Raw genomic sequence first — 25,359 nt, 5'->3', positions numbered from 1 at the left:
GAAAAATCACATAAACCAGCCATTTCCCTTATATCAATGGGTCATGCCTGGTTCAAAATTTGCATTACTGCAATATCGCAGACATAAAAGCCAGTAAGAACAGATTGACAACATACCTCTTTAGCGCTTGACTTGTAAAGTTCATGAATGAAATCATTTAATGGGTGATGTTTCCCAACAAATAAATGATCACCTCCAAGGCTATTTCTTCTTTCTACCAAGACGATAAGGGAACAAAAAAAACGCTTAGCACAAAATTATTTCTTAGCTGCCATCAAGTTCATTAACGTTTAATCCAAATCCATCCTAATTCATTCTGGTGTATGCTTTCTGCCTTCATAAACCAATTTATGAACTTAATTATACGGCTAAAATTCCTACCATTTCTAATTGTTTGGTGTTATAGCTTTAACAGATACTCTTAACAAGGCTTTCCTGTGAAAACAGATCATATTTAAGTCACACAAGAAAGCCGTAAATGAGACTTTAATTAACAAGTTTTAACGCAAGGTTGTTCTATTTTACTTTGTAGTTTCCAAGGCTCCATTTTTGCATCAAGGATCATTCAATTTACTGCAATTAAATCATCTATCGAGCAAAAGGTTACAGATTTGTTTAAAGGCAATCAATAGCAGCCCATCCATTATATCTTGTTCATTTGCAGCCCAGCAGAGCATGAACGATAAGTACGCTAATGCTAAAAACCTTAGTGATTACACAGACAACACAGACGAATATCATAATTTTACTTTCATCAGGAGTGAGGTCAGGGTAAACCTCTTCCAAAGCAGCTCTTAGACGGCGCTCATCAACAAATGGCAACAGAGCAACACCTGGAGGGGAGAGGAATCAATCAATTAAACACAGAAGGAGCTGTAAGCAGTCTGATAATGCAGCATTGCAAAGCAGAACAGTGTTCCAATGTTTGGTTACTTTTTTTGTAATGTTTCCGGTTACACAGATGAAGTCACTGAAGAGTTCTACTAGGCAGTGTACAAAAATAAGGCCTAGATCCCTGCATACTGACAAATTTAAGGAAGCTGTAAATAGGATTTTGCCTTGACGTGGCAGGTGAGTTTACACTTGAACGGCCATTGGAGTGATATAAAAAAAAAAAATTCCAGTTCTTTAAATGTGCATAGAGATTGGGATAGTGCGCAAGTAACTTTACTTTGGTTTTTATTGTATGTATTGGGACTGATGTGTACTATAGTCATTGCAGCTGCCCAGGAGTAGTGGGAGTTTGAGCACAGGGCTTCATTTTGTAAGTTTTTGGTTGTCATTACTTTCTGTGGCAAATACACATCACAATATAAATCATTAACATGTATGAACACAAAACCTTCACGCAAGAATGTTCTCCAAAGCTCATTTAGAGGTTTCTAATTCTCATTGGCGTTATCCATCACAAAAAAAATAAAATGCATGCTTGATCATAGATGAAGAAAGATTGTGAGGCAACAATTCTCAAATTACATTAACTTCAGTAAATTTCAAGATGTTATTTGCATTCATTTATTAATCCTTTGTATTAATTTGTTGGACAGTTATGTAAAACATATTCTTGTAAAAATAGAAGTTCAAATAAAATGTCAATTTGCTACATTTGCCAGGGCAATATATAGAGGTTTTACAGTGTTCTTCAAGTTCTGTTTTTTTTTATATTTTGGTACAATAAAGTCGGAAAATATTAAACCTGAAGAATTGAAAGATCACTTGATCTTCAGTTTAAGACTGTGACGAAAGCACCTTCGTCACTGGGATTTGGAGAGGCCTGCTTGCCAGCCTGCTGCCCTGTGACTATGGCCCCTGGGATATATTGCCCTTTAAAAACATTATTTGGGCATATTGGATTTTAAAGGCAGTCTGCACCTTGGACATTTAACTGTAACAGATTCAAACATGTGGCGGTGGCCATCTTAAATTGTCCAGCAGTGTTTTGCCATCGAGTGTATTGAACTGTTTTGGGCATGGGACCATGTGCACAGTGGGGCAAAAATAAGACAGCCAGGAAATTCCTGAACCGATCTGGGTGATTTTTGGATATGTTGTATTTTGGGGAGGTACTTTTTGGGGTTTGTAAAAATTTATGTTTTTTTTCTGCTTGGAGTTAAATTGAGTTAGTCCATTGTCTTCGTTAATTGTATAACAGGCAGAGTGGAGGGCTTGTGTGCTGTATGTGGGAGTGTCGGACATTGTTGTATTGTTCTGATTAGTTTGTGTCCTTTGTGTGCCTGTGTTCCATCAGGTCCAGGGGGTGTGCCTCTGGCCTGAGGAATTTTATAAATTGTGAGTGCTGGCTTGCATTAAACAGACCTTTTCTACCCTTCATGAAGTCTTGGCTCATGTTTGGGGGATTGGAGAACCACACTCTGGGGATTGCTATAATCACTATATAGAGCTGGTCCTGTTCCTGCTCTCTGGATTTAGGAGACGTTCACCCACTGGAAGCTGGAGCCCAGTTCTGGTTCCAGGGTGGGTGGACGGCGAAACCCCAACATAGCTGCGGCGGTTCGTGGTGGTTATGGTGTTGAGTGTGGTTCTGATGGTCCTTGGCGAGCACTAGGAGCATAGTTCTACGGAGGCACCCAGTTGGACTGGCAGGCGGTCCGTCACAAAGACAAACAGCAATATAACAGTGGCCTAACTACCTAAATTACTAGGAGGCATTGATGAGCGTTTTAAGTATTTCAAGTTTAAAAGCTTGTTTTTCGTCTTAGAGAAGGAACCATTGCAAAAAATCTAATTATTTGTTGCTGCTGCTCTCCTAACTAGCACACCAAATTTAAGGGCCATGTTAATCCATGCAAAATAGGCCTACTTTGGGGTCAAAGTCTCCCAGCATTGAGTAATAAGTCCTGAGTTTAACAAAGCTGTGCAATATAAATTTACCACACAATTCTTTGGTTAGAAAGGACATATGGTCCCCCTGAGCACAGCCATCCCATCTTGCTTCACATACATGGCTGTGTTTGCTTTCCTTAATAAGTGCTTGCAGTCATCCAAAACAGTACTTTCTTAATCATTTCATTTGGAGGGCAAGATACTATTCAGAGGCACTGACTGGTGGTGCAGGGTACTATTATTTTAACAATACAACCAAACATGAAGGGATATCAGAAAGGATGGGGATCATATAAAAACGCATCGAGAAAGGCGCATCCAGTCTGTCTGGCACCAGTTGCCAACAATGCCCCAATACAATTCTCTAGCTTTTGTCCACTTCTCTTAATCCTTAACCTTTCTAATTATGTCCCTTTCTCATGGAACATCTTGCCCAAGTCAGTTATGTACTAACTCCCCCACCCCCTTCAGCTATGACAATAACAGAGCTCATTGAGGTTGTTTGAAATTACAAAGGAGGACAGGAAAATGACTAAGTAGCCCCTTCCACCCAAGGAACACCAAAGTCTATGTAATATTTTCTGTCTTATCACAGTATAGAGGAACTACCCATTTGTAGAATATTTGCTGGATTGTTATCATATGCTTGGTTAAAACATTTAGTCGGAACTGCCGACAGCAATGGAGGCTTAAACCGGAGCTCCTCAATCCCTCACCATCCCCAGCACCTCTAAAAGCAGCTGAAGCCGACCATGGGGAAGAACTCCAGAGCGGCAAGCACCCCCAGGCAATCAGGGTCACGTCAGGCTCAAATAACTGCCTCCATGCAGCAGTACCTGACAACACCGACAGCACTGACCTCCCACGTGGCATATGAGGCCTGCAACATGTCGGACCCCTCCACACCGACCTCACCAGTCTCCAGCAGAGGGGGAATCCCTCCATCTCCTCCACTTGACTGGGGAGCCCTAATAAGAGCACTGCCCACAAAAGAAGATTTCCTGTCTGCCAACACAGCTCTGCAATCCTCCATCAGAGCAGACATACAGGGCCTCACTGACCGCATGGCAAGGGTGGAAGCTGACCATGACAACCTGGTGACAGCTCAAGCAGCCACAACAGCCACAACAGCCACATTAGACTGCCAGACCACACAGCTACAACAGATGGCTCTACACCTAGAAGATCTGGACAACAGGGGACGTCGCCAAAACCTTCGCCTGTGCAGCTTGCCAGAGCAATTAGACTCCCAAGAACACCTCCGTGAGGTACTAGCCACGATATTTAACAGCATCTTGAAGAGAGCGGAGGGATCAGTCATCGAATTTACACGTGCACACAGGGCTCTCCGACCGAAGGGACCACCTGAGAGCCCACCCAGAGATGCTATCTGCTGCCTCTCCAGCTATACCCTGAAAGAGGAGATCTTGCAAGCGGCACGCGAGAATGGAGACATCAGATTTCACCAACATACTCTTCAACTATACCCCGATCTCAGTCCCGCCACACTAGGATACAGGAGAGCGCTGAAACCACTTACACGTGTCTTGATCTCGCAGAAAATACGATACAGGTGGATCTTCCCGTCTGGCATACTTCTCTTCACACCTGAAGGCCCTAGACCGATACAGGGACATCGATACTTCATAGAGATCTCTAACCTTCTGCAACTCACAGCAATCAACATGCGCTGGCCTGATCCGCTGGACTTCTATAAACCACCTCCCCAGATTGATCTGGCACACGCACAGCGAAGGATCAGATCCAGACAAGAATCCATAAGACCAGCAGGCACCTCACACTGACCGTGCAAACAACGAGAATACAGACCCCCAAAAGGACAATGAACTCTAACGAGGGTCCTCGCCCCGAATCTCCGGGTGGTAATATAACCTGCACTATGGTGGGAGGGGGAGGAACTTTATTTATTTAAGTATGATGTCCTAAGCATGCTCTGTCACTATATTTTGTCCCGACACACACACGCAACCGGTACTCTTACTATGACACACCTTAAGACAACCTGGGACCCCCTAAAATGATAATGTAAAATAATAACCAGACGACACATAGAAGGGTACAAGTGTGACAAACCCACTACACCCGAATTCTAAGTTGGAACCGACCCACAGGTGCACACAGATGAAGGGGAATGCCCTGAATAACAAGACTGGACAAATTATACATACAGAGACAACGGGGGTCGGTAGGGGAGGGATCTAGACACGAGAGACCTGTCCACTACCCTTTACTACTCACGTACCAATAGTCATACGCCCTCTATCTTCTTCCCTGTTTTTTTTTTTTCTAATGGTTACATAGATTGCACTGTTCGCACATTGTAAACCGGCTTAGGATAATATAAGCAAAACGGGGAAAGGGGATTGATTGCTGTGTATTGAATTGTTTCTGTTTGTCTTAACGTAATTGTTATTGTTCTCCAATCATACACTGTTTTCTAACCTACATGTAACCGCCACTTGGCCGTGGTACCCCATTGGTTGAGGTGTCACTATAGCGAGGGGGCGGCCCCTGGTTCCCGACTGGAGCGGACGCCAGACCGGACCCCCTCAGACGCCAGTTACCTTACCAAACACTGGTTCACGCGGCTCGCACTCCACTCGGTGGAGACTGGGCCCTCCCTGCGCGGGGACCTAACAGATTTACCCAACCCAATTTCCACGCCCACACTGACTCCAATACAAGCCTTTAACACCCCTGCTCCCTCCCCCATAAGACGCTCTCTCCAGCAACGACACCGAAGTCTATCTGCCCTCACCTCACACACAACTAACGCTACTAGTTACAACGGCAAAATGACGACTACCCAGACCTACCGAATGGCACCCATCAATCTATCCATAAACGCTAAAGGCCTTAATATACCCGAAAAAAAGATCCCAAGCCCTAACCTACTTCCATAGCCTTAAATCACACAGAGTGTTCATCCAAGAGACACTTCTGGGAAGGACACGCCCCAAAATTGACAAATAACCGCTACACACAATGCTTCACGAGTAACAACCCAGACAGGAAATCCAAGGGCACTGCCATCCTGCTACATAAATCTCTCCAATTCCAACTTAACCCCTTAAGGACACATGACATGTGTGACATGTCATGATTCCCTTTTATTCCAGAAGTTTGGTCCTTAAGGGGTTAAAGACACTCTGGTAGATAAAGGAGGGAGATATGTATGTGTTAAGGGAACAGTGCTGACCAAGCCTTACACACTGCTCAACTTATATGTACCCAACACCAAACAAGCCCGATTTATAAAATCAACCCTGAGAACGATTGAGGGATTCACTGAAGGGTGCCTCATAGTTGGGGGGGATCTTAATGTTGCTCTACACCCATGACTAGACACATCCACAGGAACCTCCGCAGTACCCGCACACATCCTACAAACTATAAACAATTCCCTGCGAGACCAAAGACTAGTGGACTGCTGGAGGGCCACTCACCCAGAAGACAGGGACTATACTTTCTTCTCAACTCCCGCCTAGATTAATTCTTCCTCCCCCACTATTATCTAACAGACTTACAGACCATCCGCATAGGCACCACAACGTGGTCCGACCATGCCCCACTAGTGATGACCCTGTCATCCCCACTGTATAGGCCCACAACGATGAACTGGAGACTCAATGAATCCCTCCTAACAGATCCACTGACTCTCCAAGAGATTCGTACCTCCCTCACGACATACTTTGAGGAAAACTATAGAGAAGAAACTACACCGATGTGTCTCTGGGAGGCACACAAATGTGTCATAAGAGGGGCACTAATAGCAAAAGGCTCCGCGATTAAAAGAGAACGAAATGCACGTCTAACACACCTTTTACAGGAAATCCATCAAGTTGAAGGGACCCATAAACAGACGGGGCAACCAGACGACTGGCGCAAACAGAAGACCTTACGTAGAGAACTCTCGACACTGCTCAATCACTCCTACCAGAAAATGGTCACACAAACGAAAACCTTTGTTAACGCAGACAAATGCGGGTCCTTACTGGCCCGAATGACAGCCAAAAGACGAGCAAACGCATACATAGCCAAACATAACAGACTGAAACTCTTGCACACGGATATGGCCGCAGTCCTTCATGGATACTACTCTGACTTATACTCATTATCCACACAACAGGCAACCCCACCCAGCAGTAAACATAAGACTGATATTAAGGAATACCTAGACCATCACCTAGACAAACGCCTCCCTGCAGAAGCGATCCAAGAGCTAGACGAACCCCTCACGACAGAAAAACTAGCCCTAGCCTTGAAAATCGCAAAGACGGGGAAATGGCCTGTCTGTGGGCTACTATAAAAAAAATACGCAGACATACTCACACCACATTCTGAAAGCATACAACTCGCTCAGGGAAGGAAACACCATGACGCAACAGACACTAGCAGCCAACATTTCACTGATCCCAGAAGAGGGCAAGGACGCAGAACGGTGCGCTAACTACAGGCCCATCTCATTGCTAAACTGCGACCTGAAATTATTTACCAAAATATTGTCCATGAGACTCCAACAACACTTACCGGGTCTCATACATGGAGACCAAGTAGGATTTGTCCCAAGAAGAGAGGCAAGGGACAATACTATACGAGCCCTAGCGATCCTACACCACTCTACCCTGACCTCAGAGGGCCTCCTCCTGTTGTCTACGGACGCAGAGAAGGCCTTTGACAGAGTAAACTGGGACTATTTGTTTGCTGTCCTACAAAAGATAGGGATGGGCCAGTATATCATGAACTGGATCAAGTCCTTGTACTCCTGCCCCACAGCCAGACTTTGTGTTAACGGAGCACTCACAGACCCCTTCCCAATCAGGAACGGCACTAGACAGGGCTGCCCGCTATCTCCCTTGCTCTTTGTCCTTGCCCTCGAACCGTTCCTCCAAGCGATCAGACAGAACCCAAACATACAGGGCATGAGAATTGCCAAAACGGTCCACACCGTGGCGGCCTATGCAGACGACCTCTTATTTTTCGTGACAAACCCGGACCGCTCACTTAGACATATAATGACAGAATTTGACACATATGGATCACTTTCAAATTTCAAAATAAATATTCAATAAAATATTCAAAATCTACAATACTCAACGTGTCCTTCCCGAAGGAACAGGTCATACATACTCAAAGCCTCTTTTTGCCTTCAAATGGTCAGACTCAAATGGTCAGCCTTGAAATACCTAGGGATCTGGGTTACAAGGGAATGCAGCCAGTTATACCGGGCCAACTTCCAACCTCTCTTAACGCGACTAGGGGAGGATCTGGAGAAATGGTCACTGCCACACCTCTCTTGGTTCGGCAGAGTGGGCATAGTCAAGATGAACCTCCTACCACGGGTGCTATACCTGTTTCAAACCGATCACGATCCCAAAAAATTTGCCACATTGCGCACGCCGATACTGAGGTTCAACTTTGCGCAATGCAAAAGCCCGCATACGACATAACATCCTCACACTGCCGAAGTCAGAGGGAGGCCTGGCTCTCCCAGACTTTAAGCTGTACTACCAAGCCACACACCTACAAAGGATAGTGGAATGGTCCAAACAGGGAGTCACCAAACTATGGAAAGAAATAGAGGCCACACAAGTAGGCAAGCCCATGACGGTCATGCCCTGGCTGGAACCAACACACAGTACCAAACTGGTAGCTCGACACCCACTCATTAAGGCCACCTTCACGGTATGGCACACTCAGGCCCCAAAACTGTCCCTATCATTCTCGGCACCCCTGTCCCCGCTGGTCCACAACCCAGCCTTTCCTCCAGGCCTAGAACCAAAGTCATTCCAGAGGATGATAGGCGCAGACATCCCCCAAGCACGACACCTGTTCACGGAGGGACAGATCAAACCCCTGACCAAGATGACCGACACGAACACCCAAATTTCATGCTCTGCTTCAGATATAAACAGCTGACAGACTTCCTCACCACTCTCCCACAGAAACCCCTCCTGACAAGAGACCTAACTCCACTAGAGGTAATCTGCTCAGACAAACATCCAATGAAACATGGCATATCAACCCTATACATTATGCTCCTCACAAAACAGAATACACCAACACCTCACTTTATGGGGAAATGGGAAGAAGCCCTAGGGGAAACACTAACTCTCAAACAATAGCACAAAATCTGTGACCTCACACTGCATTGCGCGGTGTCCAGTAAGAGACAAGAAACTGCGTATAAATTACTAACCAGTCGCTACACGCAATGATGCCAACCATAGCTGTTGGAGGTGCGGAGATGAGGTGGGCACCCTACTTCACCTATGGTGGGAGAGCACCAAAATAAAACCATTTTGGGAAAAGGTCCACAATATCAAAGATTTTCAGCTGACCCACCCCCCTTCAAACCGGCACCATTTCTTTTACATCACACTAAAACCCGCACATCCACATATAAAAACTCACTGACAATACGAATTCTGAATGTGACTAAAGGCCTGGTGCCTCTATTCTGGAAGAAAGACATAGCCCCACCGATGGAACTACGGTTCCAACGAATGGAAGAACTCCGTGCTATGGAAGACCTAATATTCCGCAGCAGCGAGAGACCCCAAACCTACCTGAATATCTGGACTCAGTGGATTCTATCCACGGACTCAGCCGATTTCAAATCACTTAAAGTAAGACACTTTGACACCACCAGTGGAGACTGAAAAGAACCTTAATATAAGCGCAACACCAATCACTGAGAGCAAAACTTGCCTTCTTTCCACCTTAATACCCTCCTTCTCCCCCCCCCCACCCCTCCTCAGAAACTCACAGACTCCCTAAGCCCCCACACGCAGGGAGCCCCTTATTAGGATGAGCCGATAGATAGTGACCACTGATGACAGAGAACATACCACCCACAGAGAGGGGGAGACACGAACCGACATCAAGAAGATAAATGCAATGGGGTAACAACCTCACACAGACACTGTTATTGAATCATTGGCTTTGTTTGATGTTAAACAGTAACTGACCACTGACCAGTAACCATCTGACAACTAATAACCCAACAATGGAGACCTACGTGTCTCACAAGTTACCTAAATGTTTAAGGAACCTGCGAGTTCCATGGTTTTACGCTTCATTGACACAGACCTGCGAGTCGAGTCGAGTATGCTTGATTAAAAAAAAAAAAAAATAACGGTATGATGGGAAAACCTCATGCCAAAATAAACAGATATTTAAAAAAAAAAAAAAAAAAAACATTTCCCCAAAAGCAAAATGAACCACGATATTCTCTGCAGTCAAATTTCTTCAATTAAATACTCTGAACATCTCCCGACCATAGATGCCAGATCCACCATGTTTTCCTGGACTTATATTATTTATACCTATTGAAGGCAGCGATAGTAAGCATTTTAGTATGTAGAATCAAATGTTGTACGTAGAAAAAAAACATAAATTTTACTTACCGTAAATTTCTTTTTCCTGAAGATTAGAGGCAGTGCTTATACCACAGGGATATCCAATCTGGAGGGAAAAATCTCCAAACATTTAAACCCTCCCCTAATTACCTCCTTTCACATAAGTAGCAGCTCCTCCTGATCATACCCAGAAAATACATAAGCCAAATAGCTGCAAAATTACTGAGTTTATTAGAAAAAAGGGGCGGGAATGTAGCACTGCCTCTAATCTTCAGGAAAAAGAAATTTACGGTAAGTAAAATTTATGTTTTTCCCTTCAGATTAGAGGCAGTGCTTATACCACAGGGATATAATAAAGCAGATCCTGAGGGCGGGTTCATTTCACTACAGCTTGAAGCACCTTGCGCCCAAAAGCAGCATCCTCCGAGGCCAGTATGTCCAACTTGTAGTGTCTTGAGAAAGTATGGAGAGAGGACCAAGTAGCAGCCGAACAAATCTGAGAGGGAGATGCAGCTGCTCGGAGAGCCCAAGACGTCGAAACCGCTCTAGTAGAGTGGGCCTTTATAGGGCCTGGATGTTCCATGCCATTCTTGGAATAAGCCAACAGAATACAATCCTTCAGCCATCTAGCCAGAGAACTCTTCGAAACCTTCATGCCTTTCCTAGTGCCTCTGAATAGGACAAAAAGACTATTATCCTTCCTGAAGGATTCCGTAGATTTTAGGTATTGTAAAAGACATCTCTTTACGTCTAGGCAGTGAAATTTGCTTTCCAAGGCATTAGATGGATTCTGACAAAAAGTCGGTAAGACCACTTCCTGGTTGACGTTCGAAACCGAAAAAACTTTAGGTATAAAAGAAGGATCGAGCTTTAGAACCACCTTGTCCTGATGGAAAACTAAAAAAGGAAAATTCGCCCGAAGAGCTTGAATCTCACAAATTCTTTTAGCTGATGTAATAGCCACCAAAAAGACAGTTTTTAACGAAATAATCTTCAGGGAAGCTTCCTCCAATGGTTCAAAGGGCGGCTCACAAAGCGCTGAAAGAACCAAGTTAAGATCCCAGGGAGGATAGGTTTCCCTAACATAGGGCACCAAACGAGTTAGAGCTCTGAAGAACCTCGAAATCAGAATATTAGAGGCCAAGCATCTGAGGGAGAAGAAACTGATAGCAGAAACCTGCAATTTCAATGAAGCAGGTTTAAGACCTTTAGCAAATCCCATCTGAAGGAAACTTAGAATCTTCTGGATGGATGCGGAAACAGGGTTGACTTTAAATCTACAACACCACTGACAGAATATCTTCCAAATTCTAGCGTAGATCTTTGAAGTAGATTCCTTGTTAGTTGCCAACAGGATCTTTATCACTTCAGTATCCAGACCGTTGCTCTCTAGAATCTGGCGTTCAGAAACCAGGCCGTCAAATGGAATCTTCGAAGGGTCGGCAGATGCACCATGGCGTCCTCTAGTATTTCTCTTGAAAGTGGGAGCTTCCAAAATGTGGCCCCTGGAAAATTCAGGAGAACCGAGAACCAACTTCTTCTTGGCCACCATGGAAGGATAAGGATAATACGTACACTTTCCAGTCTTACTTTTTGAAGTATTCTGGGAATAAGCACTACTGGCGGAAAGGCATAAGCCAGGTTGAACTTCCATGGAACTGACAGGGCATCTATGATATCCGGCCTGTCTGTTGGATTTAGGGATGCAAAACGTCCTGTCTTCCTGTTCATTCTGGAAGCCATCAGATCTATCTCCGGAACACCGAAGCGGTCTGTGATGAACTTGAAAGTTCTGCATGACAGGGACCAATCTGCTTGTTTCAAATGATGCCTGCTCAGGGCATCTGCCACCACATTGAATTTCCCTGAAATGTGAACTGCTGAAATTGACATCAGGTGTACTTCCGACCACAGCATGATCATTGAACAAAGGCTTTCTAACTTTGTTGATCTCGTACCTCCCTGTCTGTTCAAATATGCCACTGTCGTTCGATTGTCTGAGCGGATTTGAATATGTCGATCTTTGATAAGCATCTGAAATGCCAAGAGTGCCATCCACACGGCCTTTAATTCCCTGAAGTTCGAGGAATTTTTCATATCCTTCTCTTGCCAGGACCCCTGCTTCTTGATGTCTCCCAGATGGGCCCCCCAGCCCAGGGCAGAGGCGTCTGTCGTAATTATAGTGAAGGACTTCATCCGGAATGACAGACCCTCGTGCAGGAATCGAGAAGATGTCCACCACTGCAGACTTCTCAAAGTTAGCTTGTTGAACCTCATAAGCCCATCCAGGCCGAGTTCCTGTCGATTCCAGACTTGCAGAATGTTTCTTTGTAGAGGTCTCATTCTGGATTTTGCCCAACCGACTGCCGGGATTGAGGCTGTAAACAGACCCAGTAAGCCCATGGCTTCTCTGATTGAAAACACAATTTTTCTTCTGAGATTCCGAATTAATCTCTTGATTTTTAGTTTCTTCTCTGGCAGGAATATCTTCATTGCGATAGAATCCAAAATCAGACCCAGGAACTGGATCCTTTGAACTGGCACTAGTTCCGATTTGTTGAAATTTATTAGCCAGCCATGCTTTTCTAGCGATTCTATCGCTGTCCCCAGGTCTAGCTGTAGTTGACCTTGGGACTCTGCAATCAACAGCCAGTCGTCCAAATACGGAATGACAGAGATGCCCATACCTCTTAGAAAAGCTGAAACGACTACTAGCAGCTTTGTGAATACCCTGGGTGCTGATGACAGGCCGAAAGGTAATGCTCTGAACTGGTAATGTTTGATTACTGATCGGCAGCACACAGCGAACCTTAGAAGACTTTTGCCGGATTCTGCTATGGGCACATGAAGATAGGCATCTTTTAAATCCAGGGACGCAAACCAACTTTTTGGATGAATAAGCAGAGTAGCGGACTTTATTGTTTCCATGAGGAACTTCTTTTTGATAATCCACCTGTTTACGGCTTTTAGATCTAAAATGGGTCTGAACGAACCATCTGGCTTTGGAACCAAGAAAAGTCTTGAATAGGTGCCCCGAAAACTTTCCTTGAGAGGAACTTCTTCCACCACTCTTTTCAGTAATAGAGTCGATACTTCTCGCATCAGAGAGAGTTCCATCTCTAGAGAATGAACCTCGGAACATAGAAACATTTCCATTGGGGCTTGTGATAATTCTAGAGCGTATCCGTGTTTTATCACTGTGAGAACCCAGCGATCTGATGTTGTTCCTTTCCAGTGCTCTAGGAAGTGACTCAGCCTTCCACCCACAGGCCTGGCGTCATAACTTTTTATTTCTTCTGTCAGAAAATCTTTCCTTCTTCCTATAATCAAAGGCTTTTTTATGCTGACCCCTGAAATAGTTTCTACGAAAGGAACTTCTAAATGAGGGAAGCGACTCCGCTTTACGTCTTCTAAACTGCTTCTTAAATGATTCTGGTAAAGCTTTCCTTCCTTCCTTCATCTGTTTTAACAATTCATCCAGTTTTGAACCAAAAAGTCTTCCTGGTTCAAAGGATAGGTCACACAGTGAATTCTTAGATGCTGTATCTGCTGACCAATTTTTGAGCCAAAGCGCTCTTCTGGCGACTGTTGAAGTACCTATACTCTTGGCCGAAATTTTTAGGCTTTCTGCAGACGCATCTACCAAAAAATCAGATGCCATCCTGATATTCTTTAATAGCTTTACCGGGTCTTCCTTAGTTTCTCCCGTATAAACTTTTTCTAGTTCTTCCAACCAAAGTCTTTGGGCCTTGGCAACAGATGACCCCGTAATCAAAGCTTTAGCTTGGGCTGCAGAAGATATGAACAACTTTAAGGAGGAGTCAATGCGTTTGTCCATGACATCCTTGAGCCCGCTTGTGTCTCCAATCGGTAAAGTAGTTTTCTTAGAGATTTGAGCACTACAGGGACCGTATCCAGCTTACAGTCTTGTTCCGATGCTAAGGAAAAAAGAGTTTTAAAATGTCTAGACAGAAACGGCTTGTGACTAGGGAATTTCCACTCTTTTAAAATCAATTCCTTAATCTGTGGGAGAAAAGGAAACACTTTGGACTTTTTCCCTGTTTCCTCAATTCCAAAAATGCACTGCACTTCTTTAATCAATTTCCCAATTGCTTCATCTGGGAAGGCAAACTCCTCATCTGAAGAATCACCACCTGAAATTTCCTCATACTCAGAACCACTAGTTACTGAACTAGTATCAGAAGCTTCCCAAGATCTCAGTCTTTTCTTAGCATGTTTTACAACTTGCGAATCTTGGGCAACCGAGGCCTGGACTGACTGTAATGCAGCCGACTGCATATCCACAAATGTTTGCTGCATACTATGTTGCAACCAGCTGAGGAAAGTAGACATTTCTGTTCTTTTTGCTTCCTCTGAAGCTTCTTTAGAACACACTGAGCAAAGTTTCTTTTTATAACCATCTGGCATAGGTTGGCTACACACAGAGCAGATTAAATGCTTGGCTTTAGATGAACCTTTCCCCTTTTCAGCAACTTTATCCAAATTTTCCGGATTAGACATACTGAAAAGAGAAAACAAAAAAGGGAAAACAATCAAATTTTTCTCCTTATCGATTCAGGCTAGGACCCATTTAATTAAAAACTTAATCAGTCTTACCTTAAATGGCCTGAGAGTGTGTTGGAGGGCAGGTGAGAACACTCTTTACAACCGATCTGAGAGCTCCTGGCAAACAGAGGTTGCTGCTGGTAAATGCTCATATAAGTCCTGAAACCAAAGAGAACGCCCAGTTCAAATTTGGCGCCTGAATCAAGGTTCGCATTGCGCATAGCGCTCCGCGACTCCCTAGTGGAACGCAACGCAACCTGTGTGTGCGTTCCACCGCAGGACTTCCCAGCCGACGCACGCCTGCGTCCTTCGTCAGACCGGCACCTGGCACGGCATTAGACGGCAACATAAAACTTGAGGGACCACGCCGTCCGGCGTGTTAAAGGCTACTTACCCGGACATGAAGGAAGCAGTGCCCCCAGAGCCTCAGCCCTTCTCACCTGCTTCCTGGAGAACCTCCTGTCTAACCTCCCCTGCCGGAGGCAGGCAAAGAACTGGGTATGATCAGGAGGAGCTGCTACTTATGGGAAAGGAGGTAATTAGGGGAGGGTTTAAATGTTTGGAGATTTGCCTGCCTGTTTTTTCCCTCCAGATTGGATATCCCTGTGGTATAAGCACTGCCTCTAATCTGAAGGGAAAAAAGTGATTACTCTGTTAAAAGCCCATTAGTAATGTCACAACATATAACTCTGCATACTGTAGGAAAGCCCTTTTCATTTATGATGCATATAAACATTTAAAAAAAAAAAAAAGAAAAAAATTATGGGTGTCCAGGAAAACCATGTGAATATAGCAACAAAACTAAGATTACTGCAGTTCTAAATTTTATATTTAAATGTACAGAGTAGAAACTGCACAATTAAAGTCAAAGCATATGGAAAAGAATCCAAAAAATACAACCAAAAAAAAAAGGTTAACTTCACACAATAGCATTTTATAATAATAATAATAATAATAAAAAAAAACCTGAACCACATAAATTCATATACCAACCCAGGCTATAGGTTTTATTCTGAATTTCCTCCCAAACCTGCTCAAAATTCAAGTCATTGTTAAGAGAAATAATACTTCACCTTACCAGGCCTTCTTTCCTGGCTCAGACAAAATGTTAATTGGCTTTTGGGGTTTAAATACACCCCACCTTTCATATGTGATATTACCGATCTCTGAACTTAATCAAATTGCACAGCAGGGGAAGCCAATTAACATTTTGATACTGTAACAAGGAAAGGATCGCCACAGTAAAGATACAATAGAGTCTATATTTATACAACAAACTTTAAAAATTTTAAATTTACACAAACAAAACAAATGTAATGGGAATTTGATTAACATGCATGCCTGCTAGCTTGTTTTTAGGTAGACGTCTGCATATGACAACAAAAATTATTGTCCTTTTACAATTGTGGACAATACCACCATATATGTACAATGGAGACATGAATTAATGTTTAATCACCACCAGCTGTTTCCAACATGGGAAAAGCATTTTTTTTGGAACACCCAGCTAAAGGAGTCAAAGAATAAAGAACTGCAATGACAACACCAAATACACAATTCAATTACCTTGCCAAGCATATTTCTTTCCATTTAAATCAAGGGCAAAATCATCAGGGTAGAAGTCAATTATACTTGAGTCCTAATATTAGAGGGAGGGGAAAATAAAGTATTACAAATTGCTCAGACTGGAGAAATCTTTCAAATAAATATTTTTAATTTCAGCTGCCTAAAGTATGTTTTTAAAGAGACACTCTAGTTTGGATTATTCATATCTACATTCATTAAAACATACACTTCTGAATAACTGCGTAGCCTCCTACAAGGACTGACAAATGTCCTGGCAACTAGCTGTTCTAATTTATTCAATGAGAATGCGCTACACATGCCCAATGCTTTCTCAATTAAAAGAACAGGACCAGTCACACAGTTGAAAGCATTTCCTTGAAGCTATAGTGTGTAAGAAATTAATTCCTAGGGAGAACCCTACAGGTGTATTTTCTACTATGATTTAACATTCTGTTTTATATTTAAACAAAACAGCGATTCTGCGAAAGTTGTTTTTTTATTCTCCAGGAAAAAACTTTCAGAAAGTATACAATGTGGACACAGGCTTATTTACTACCTTTGTCTACAAAAAGCATCTTTCCTGCACGGTTATATAGATTAAAGAAAAAAACTAAACAAAACAGTATATACAATTTATTGTTCAGGACATGCAGCTTACACATTACAGCAGAACATAAAATGTAAGAAATAATGGCTTTACCGGGTCACTCATTAGTTTCCTCCATGTCTGTGGCAGGAAGTTACCACTAGCAGCTGGAAATACGCCCATGAGTTGTTCAAGTGGCTTAAACTAAGAATAAAAAGACAAAGCGTAAAAAAAAGTTTTGCAGCATCTAGATTTTAATGCATCTTACTGCATACCTGGAAGCACAATAGGGAGTAGATAGGTCAAGAACACTGTTATACATTCGAAGAATCACGTGCAACCATGTAAAGGAAATATTTCGGGGATAAAAATGAAACGAACAAGGTTTAGTTCGCGTGGCTTAAGCCTATAGATGGGTTACATGTAGGAAAAAGTGCTCAGTTTGAATATACAGCAGAGGATTCTGGGAGAATTGCATTAATATATATATTTTTTATCAGAGCTGCCTGTGAGACTTTTTCTAAGGCTTACCTAGGGTTATGTAGTTAATACACAATAAAAATGTCAGTTTACTTTAAGTGTTGGAACGTTTTTCGATTAACATTCCAAGCACCATAACCACTACAGCTCACTATAGTGGAAATGGCACCAGGTGTGCCCTGGGGTCCTCACTTTGTAAGAAGTCAAATAGTTTTTGAACGGTTTGACTCCTTACTTTGGGTCTGCAAGGTGCTTCTGTCGCTTCAACTACTACTATCAGCAAAGAGCTGGAACTTCCTAAACAGGAACTTTGTTAGCTCTCCTGAGCCAAACCCTGCAAAGTGAATAGTAAGATAGTGTCTAACATGGAATTGCCAATAGGACAGAACCCCTCTCCCCCCCCCCCCATTAATTAAAAAAAAAAAAGCCCCTCCCCCAAAAAACAAAAAACGGCAGAAGTGGGAGAAGATTAAAAAAAAAAGGCAACGACGTTGGACTGTAGCTCATGGAGTGCACCATTTACAAACATAAGATAAACCCTGCCACATTCTCCCATGCCTCCAACAGTACCATATGTTTACTTACTGGTTTTGTGTCCTTTTCAAACTCTGTAAAGAGTTCAGATATATCTTCAAAATCTGACGCAAAAGGAGCATAATGGAATGGGAAGAACCACTTCCATGAAGCGCAGCCCTGTAAATACACAGAGTATACTAGGTAAACATGAAATGCAGGTCCCAAACCACATAAAAAGGGAAAAGTGAAGCATTGCCATATTAATACTAACAGTATTGAATACTATATTACCAGAAAAAACATTTGCCTGAAACAAATACTGGGTCGTGTACATAAGAGGGTTGTGGAAAACAAGTAAAATAAATCCATTAAAAGAAACCATCAGTTGCACTTGGACTCCACGATTAATATCTTATGTACCCTATTGGCAAAGCTAACTATTAAAACAAGTACAACATATGCTACACCATCACAGAGATTTAAAGCTTCTCGATGGGTATGGCTGACACCGATAAGTAGGTGCGGAAGGCTGCCCATCTTTGGGTCTCTTTCTGGGTAGCACATGGTGTCTGTTCTGTGTGGTCTCACCCTACTGCAGCAGTGTCAAGTGGTAGACTTGAAGGGTAAACACAGACGTGCAGGCTAGTGTCCTTTAAAAGAGCAAGAAAAATGTTTGAATGTTATAGGTTCATGTTTTTTTTATAATTGTTGTGTTAATGCCTGGGGTAAAAAGTAGGTTGTTTAAGAAGAATGGGGAAACCCTGCTTCGCTAAGAAAAACTCTTTCCAGTCTCTGCAGAAACATCCATTTTTTTCAAAAGAGTAAAATTAAAGGGAAATTATCTCTTTAGTCTATTTTAATGAATTTTATTACATTACATCCGGGGGAGGGATCAACTGGATTCAAAGACTAAATTACATTTAAATCACAGCTGATAAAAGTGTACCATTTGTTGCTTAACTGTTAAACTTTGGCTTTTCTCACCCCAGATGTATTAAAATAAGCTATTTTCACAAGGTAGGAAAAATAAAAAAATAAATAAAAAAAACAGTTATTAGTCTACATTGGTACAATCCTCCAATATGCGCAACTAATCTTTTTTCGGTCTGTCATCTCAATTATCAAAAGATTTTCAACAGACACAGATCACTTCAATTACAGCGCACTTCATGTAACATCACAATATTGTGGGGCAAGCGATGACAGTTCCTTTGACAGCCTGCCAGCACTTATTCATTAAGTCATTTCAATTCTTCGCACTTATGCTTTACATTCCTCTCACATGTTGCAAATAGCTCCTTCAAGCGTATAGTCTAGGAAGTTAATGCCGCGCTAACAAAACTGGGTTTATAAACTAATTACTTGACAGTCGTTTCAACAAGTTAAAACACAAGAGGCTAGAAATGTGACAAAGGTACAGTGGGATGTTTAGAGGCAAACAGCAGGAACATATTTGCAATGCATATTGTGTACCTGGTAATAATATCTTAGCACCCAGCAAAGACCTTCGACATATGACTGTACAACTTTACGGCGGAACTTCTCATCTGAAGCATCGACATCAAATTTATTCTTATAATAACGCTGCTTCCAGCCATCTTCCCATAATCTGCAAGAATAAATGACAACGTGAATCTCATTATTTAAAGCCCATTTTTTCATGAGTTCAGGCATTAAGAGAAAAATGTATTTATTTATTTTACATACTCTGATTTGTAATGCTTTTACACTTTATTAAGAATAATTTGTTAAACAGCCTTAGATGGTAATGGGGAAATATTTCCCTTTGGAGGTCATTAACCTGTTATGAAGGTTTGAATCTTTTCTAACTCGGGGGAATCTAAGACTCTCGTGTGGTATATTCCCCATGTAATCCAAAGAACATTTTTATGGACTAGTTTTGTACCAGTGTTAATTTTGACAGCAAATTTCAGTTTAGTTTTAGTCAGTCTGGACTAAAAAGCCATTTTTAGTTTAATCACCTGAATTGTTTTAGTCAACTAAATCTCAAGAAGAGTTTAGTTGACAAAACTAAAATCTAATGGGTTAAGTTAAAGCCTCTGTCTTTTTTTACTCTTTCCCCAGCCTGTCTGTCTTTTACAACCCCCCCCCCCTCTCCACAGCCCTATATGTGTCTCTTCTCCCCAGCACCTTGTGTCTGTCTCTCCTTCAGCCTCTCTATGTCACTTTGTGCCCCCCAGCATCTCATTTCCCCAGCCCCTCCCCCCCAACCTGTCTTAGCCGCCAGTGGTAATTTTGGCATCAAATTTATATTTAGTTTTAGTCATCTGAATTTTTTTAGTTTTCGTCGACTAAATCGGATGAAATTTGTAAGTCAATGAAATTAACACTGGTTTGTACTGGACATTGTGGGCAAAATAAAGCTAAACCTAACGTACAAATCAAATTGCTGTTCCAGTATTGATGAAGTACTTTACTTCCCAATGTGCTCTGCTTTTACATTATGTCAACATGAAAAAAATAAATTAAAAAAATGGTAATTTATCAGAATTCTAGCAGATATGTGCATGTAAACAGTACTCAGTCATAAAAATGGGCTATAAAGGCAAAGTGGTATATACCAGATGCACTGGCGCAATCCAAACTTTAATAGAATATATAGTTAATACAAAGTGTTTGTGGCATATTGCCCTGTCACCAGTGTACAATGTGGGACATTGTACATCAATAAAAGGCATTTGTCTGTACTATTTGCTATACATCACCTCCTTTAAAATTTGAGTGGCGCTCGTGTATTTACCAATTTGCACCTATAATTCGTTACTTTAGGATTTCACATTGGTTTCTGTACTATAGAAGGCAATTTGTTTCCATTGCTTGCAGGCAGCTTTGTATTCATTGTATTGAATATCTACTGCAGTAACCTAATCTTATTTATCTTTTGTATTAACTGTATTTAGAATAGCAGTTTGATCTTTCACAGCAATATGCAATGAACGGTCTAATTCCACCTGTGATCAGAAGACTGTAGCAGAAGTAGCTTTAAATTAGCAATGAGAAAAACATCTGTAGCATGACCAGCACGAATGGCCTTTTCAAATAGTCATGGCGGATTGGCTTAGAAGTGTGTAACTATGACTTCCCACCAGCTGTAAATGTAAAGGGATGTGGATCTGGAGTCTCTTTTAGTTAAATAGTCAATAATTATTTACTTGTATTTATTTTTTTGAAACAAATTTTAAAGCGGAGTTCTGGGTAGTAAGTTGCAGTGCTCAAAGCACACCAAATCTGTTATTGCAATATCTACAACTGCGGGAAACTGTGGACTCCGACAGTATGACAACTTCTTAGGGTTGAGTCCAACAATATATATTTATTCTCAATTTTTCATTTAAAGGCTGACATTTTAAAGATAATTTTAAGTTCAAAAGTGTAGCAAAGAACATGGCATGATTGGAATAAGGTGCCATGACAGCACACAATGGGAGCAGCAGATGACACTGGAGAGAGCCATAGACAAGGAATAAAGAAGGCGGCTCTTCTATCATATATTTAACTCTGCAATCTGTAGTTTGATGAAAGCTTTGTATTTTGGTTTTTCCTATCCATACGCAGATTTACCAGTATCCGGCAGAAACCAAAATACATCAAGGGCATTTAGAAATTGTAAAGCACGATGGCATTAATAGATTCATGTATTTGCTTTACTTTTTGTTCCTATGAAAAAGCAAATGACTATGCATGTTTCCTACAAAACGAACTAAAACGTCCAATTAAGCCATGTATTAGGTGTTAACGGGACACCTGCACAATTATATTTGTGAAGTATGATTTTACAGCCTACAGATCAAAGCAACACAATCCGAATGCTAAGCAGATGCCCCATTCAACTCCGATAATATGACACACTTACAGCAGCTAAAGTTTAAGGGTTAAATATCCATCAGCAATACACTGGCATTCAGATCACATAATCAAATGAAAAACACAGAATATGTCTAGCCAATGTATTGCACAGTCTCAGAGGGAAACGTGGCTTGAAGAAAGAAAGCCAGCATGCATACTAATCTGGATACTTGGGTTTAGCAGCTTTAGCTTATTCATCTCACTGGAATTTACTGAATATTGTAACCCTTCACATTAATTACTGGTGGATAAAAAGATCACAGAAAATGATCCAAAAGGCATTGCCGCCATAAGCTAAATGGCATTCATTAGACTCAACCTAATTCAGCAATTTGCTAACAAAGCGCTAGGAAAGAGTATATTAAAACGAAAAAAGTGTCATCACCTGATGTTATCTTCCGGCTCTGGCTCACTATCACTGTCATCGGCTTTTCTTTTGCTTCCTGAAGAGGAGTTGACATCTTGCTTCTCACCAAATTTCTGAGAACCGGATACATTGTATTTAAAAAAAACAAACAATGAGAACATGGTACTGAGCAAATGATTATTTGTTTTGCCATGGAAAAGCTTGATTGAGAAGATTATACACATGGTCACAAAAACATAAGAAAACGGTGCTACGCAAGCCGTGTTACTTAACACCTGGCATAACAGACAAAACAATAATTCAGCAAAATGAATCAAGAATTGAGCCCTTCTGCTTCAAATAATAAAACGAAATCAATAAAGGCCACACTATTTAATGCCCCTGCACCCCAGTGTCAGGCAATGCTTAGCAAATAAAATAAATAATTACTTTACAGAAAGGATAACAAAATACATACGGAATTCTGCATTCTCATTTCATAGGCAGCTTGTCTTGGGTTGTTAATGGCATTAGGGGCGGAACGATTTCCTCGTCCCAGGGCCTGTGGTGCAAACTGCCCAGTTGGCACAAAAGCAGGCTGCTGTTCCATCTAACAAGAAAAAAAAAAATGTGTACACCAAAAAAAAAAGCACATTTACAAGTATTTCTAAATGTAAAATAAAAAAAATAAAACTTAGCAAAACAATGGGAAAACACAGGCAAGGCACACATTTCTCCTTACATTCTGTCACGAACATCTAATTAAGATGACTACCAAGCCAATGATGCATAACGGTTTTCAAGAAAAAGGTTAAAAAAAAACCAAAAAAAAAAAACAAAACACTAAATGACAACTGAAAACTGCTTTCTTTGCAGTTAAGAATTTGACCACCACTCCTGATAATGCCTAGAAATCTCCCACATGTAATGATGCACATGCCATCTCTCCCCATAACATTCATGTTTTGAACATTGTGCTAACTGAGCATCTCTGCAGGACGCAACGGCTATCAAGGTTAAGGATATACTATTAAAATGATTTACCAATACAATAGAAAGAAAAAAATCTGAAAGGGAGGAAAATCACGTGAATACATGATAGTGGCAAGGATTACTAGATCCAAACGAACGGTGACTGACATTCTATAGCATAAGTCAGAAAGTATGATGGTGCAGGGGATGAAGGAAAAAGCAACGTAAGCAAGGAAAGCTGAAGGAGAAACTAAACACAAAAGTGGGGAGGGGAAAAAAATCTAGTAGGAAAAAGGAATAATAAAGTGATTGTCATTTCATTACGGAACAGTTTGCACAAACATTATACCATTATACATTGCTTCATTTATGTAGTTTACTCAAAACCAAACAATATATTGTGATTTATAATTATTTTCATTAAAAGGGCAGTGAATTCACCTTCATCCTTTTTCTTTTTTCCTTGTTTCTTTTTTTAAATCGTTCCTAAAGAATAAAAAATAAAATTATGTTTTTTTTAAAGACCGTATTAACAGACTAGAGGATAATGCTTCTCTAAAAATAAGTTCACCAGTAACCTAAATAGCAATGTAAGAAGCTATGATTTCACCCTTGCTCGGGATAGTGAAAGATACAAGACCCTTCTTTGATTATCATCTTAAAACAGAAATGGTAGGTCCCTGCTGCACAAAAGAGCTCAGTCTGAAATGTGCCTGACCCTTCTCTCTTCACTTGAAAGGATTTACCACTAAGTGTAAAAGCTTGTTCTAAAAACAGGTATCGTGGGAAGGCTGTTGTGTAGCAACTCAGAAATTGGCTTACATCGTCTTCTTTTCTTTTTCTGAAAATGCTATCTTCAACTTCTCCAACTGCCAGCATGATCATCTGTACTCTTTCAAGGTTCACAAAGCCACTTTCTGTGAGATAGCCCTGCCAAATGAAGCATTGTGGGAGGAGAAAAAGAAATGTCAGAAATAAGGATTTTAAACACGATACAATAAAGAATGCAGAAATGAATTTCTAAAACTTAGAAAGATTGCTTACTCCAGTTTTATTAACAACGTTTTTGTAAATGTTGACAAGTCGATCTATAGCACCCTCCCTGGGACAAAAGAGAGGACAAATTATAATACAAACTTGCCTAAGTCTATTATTTGTTCATTATACAACAAAATAATTTGGTTTGGAGACAGCAGTGGATGGCACCTAGGCTCCAGTCACAGCTGGACTCATGATCTGCAACCAGCTCATTGAAAGTGAGAATGATAGGAGTCATACAAAAAAAAAAAAAAAAAAGTCATTGTCCCTCTACCCTTTATGGAGTTTTACCTGATTTCAAGAGATGGTAGATGAGGCAAAAAGTCATTGCCAACAAAGAAACACATGAAGACCCAATCATCCAAAGCTCTTTCAAAGTCATATGGAAAGGGTAAGCTGGTCATTACAAGCTCCTTCTCCAGATACTACAAAAACAAAACAGAAGATTGAAACCAATGCCTGAAATTATTTAGTGTAACCTTTATAGACTTTTTAATACACTGAACAAATACCTCACGCAACACGTTCAGACGAATGAAAATGAACTCTTGCTCAGAGCCTGGAGGTTGATCCGCAAATTCATCATGCTGCAAACAAAATATATTGTTTTAAAACGGGGCCTTTTACTCAATGGCCTGATTTCCAATCTACTAGTCATATTTCCTTAAATGGTTTCTCCAAGCACCAGGACCAACTCTGCAGAAGCGCATCATCACAGCAACTGGGTGCCTCAGAGCTAGGCAGTCACCTACCTATTAAATGGTTTGCCTCATTACTGGGAAACCAGTAAGGGTACTCAAATCTGGTCATCATAACTGCTATAGTGGGCTGTAGTGGTTATGATGTTTGGCATGATATTTTATAGTTGGATATAAAACGTTATATGGATTATATTATATGTGTTAGAGTGAGTGCTAAACACAACAGAAGTATACACACATTATTATACAGAGACTATGTCTAGACACCAGAACTGACAAAAGGGCAACAATTGTGACGTTAAATTATCAGTTAATCAATACATTTGCTCTCTCTGTATGTGTATTTTAAAAAAAAAAAAAAAAAAAAAAAAAAAGGTACACATTGTACTGTGAGAAATTAAAACACTAAGGACCTGTTGGTCTAAACCAAGCTCCCAATCATCGAAAGCCAAATGAATGGAATATAATCGACATCACAATTCTGCTAGACAAGCT

The 25,359-nt window shown here is 41.3% G+C and overlaps 1 protein-coding gene across 2 annotated transcripts in view; it reads right to left on the bottom strand.

Annotated features, from left to right (window-relative positions):
• Positions 1–25,359, bottom strand: part of XRN2 (5'-3' exoribonuclease 2) — a 56,569-nt gene that overhangs the window by 10,188 nt on the left and 21,022 nt on the right. For both annotated transcript variants that reach the window (XM_063443724.1, XM_063443725.1), the window contains exons 10-22: positions 24,676–24,750; positions 24,455–24,588; positions 24,170–24,227; positions 23,948–24,055; positions 23,567–23,611; positions 22,632–22,763; positions 22,193–22,287; positions 19,414–19,549; positions 18,010–18,117; positions 17,059–17,148; positions 16,359–16,431; positions 750–833; positions 117–214 (exon numbers count right to left, since the gene is read on the bottom strand). In XM_063443724.1, the coding sequence (XP_063299794.1) occupies positions 117–214; positions 750–833; positions 16,359–16,431; positions 17,059–17,148; positions 18,010–18,117; positions 19,414–19,549; positions 22,193–22,287; positions 22,632–22,763; positions 23,567–23,611; positions 23,948–24,055; positions 24,170–24,227; positions 24,455–24,588; positions 24,676–24,750 (1,236 nt within the window). The remainder of the gene's footprint in view (positions 1–116; positions 215–749; positions 834–16,358; positions 16,432–17,058; positions 17,149–18,009; positions 18,118–19,413; positions 19,550–22,192; positions 22,288–22,631; positions 22,764–23,566; positions 23,612–23,947; positions 24,056–24,169; positions 24,228–24,454; positions 24,589–24,675; positions 24,751–25,359) is intronic.

This window comes from Pelobates fuscus, chromosome 2, assembly GCF_036172605.1.
Source record: "Pelobates fuscus isolate aPelFus1 chromosome 2, aPelFus1.pri, whole genome shotgun sequence".
NCBI lineage: Eukaryota > Metazoa > Chordata > Amphibia > Anura > Pelobatidae > Pelobates > Pelobates fuscus.
This window is presented reverse-complemented; position numbering and strand designations above follow the sequence as displayed.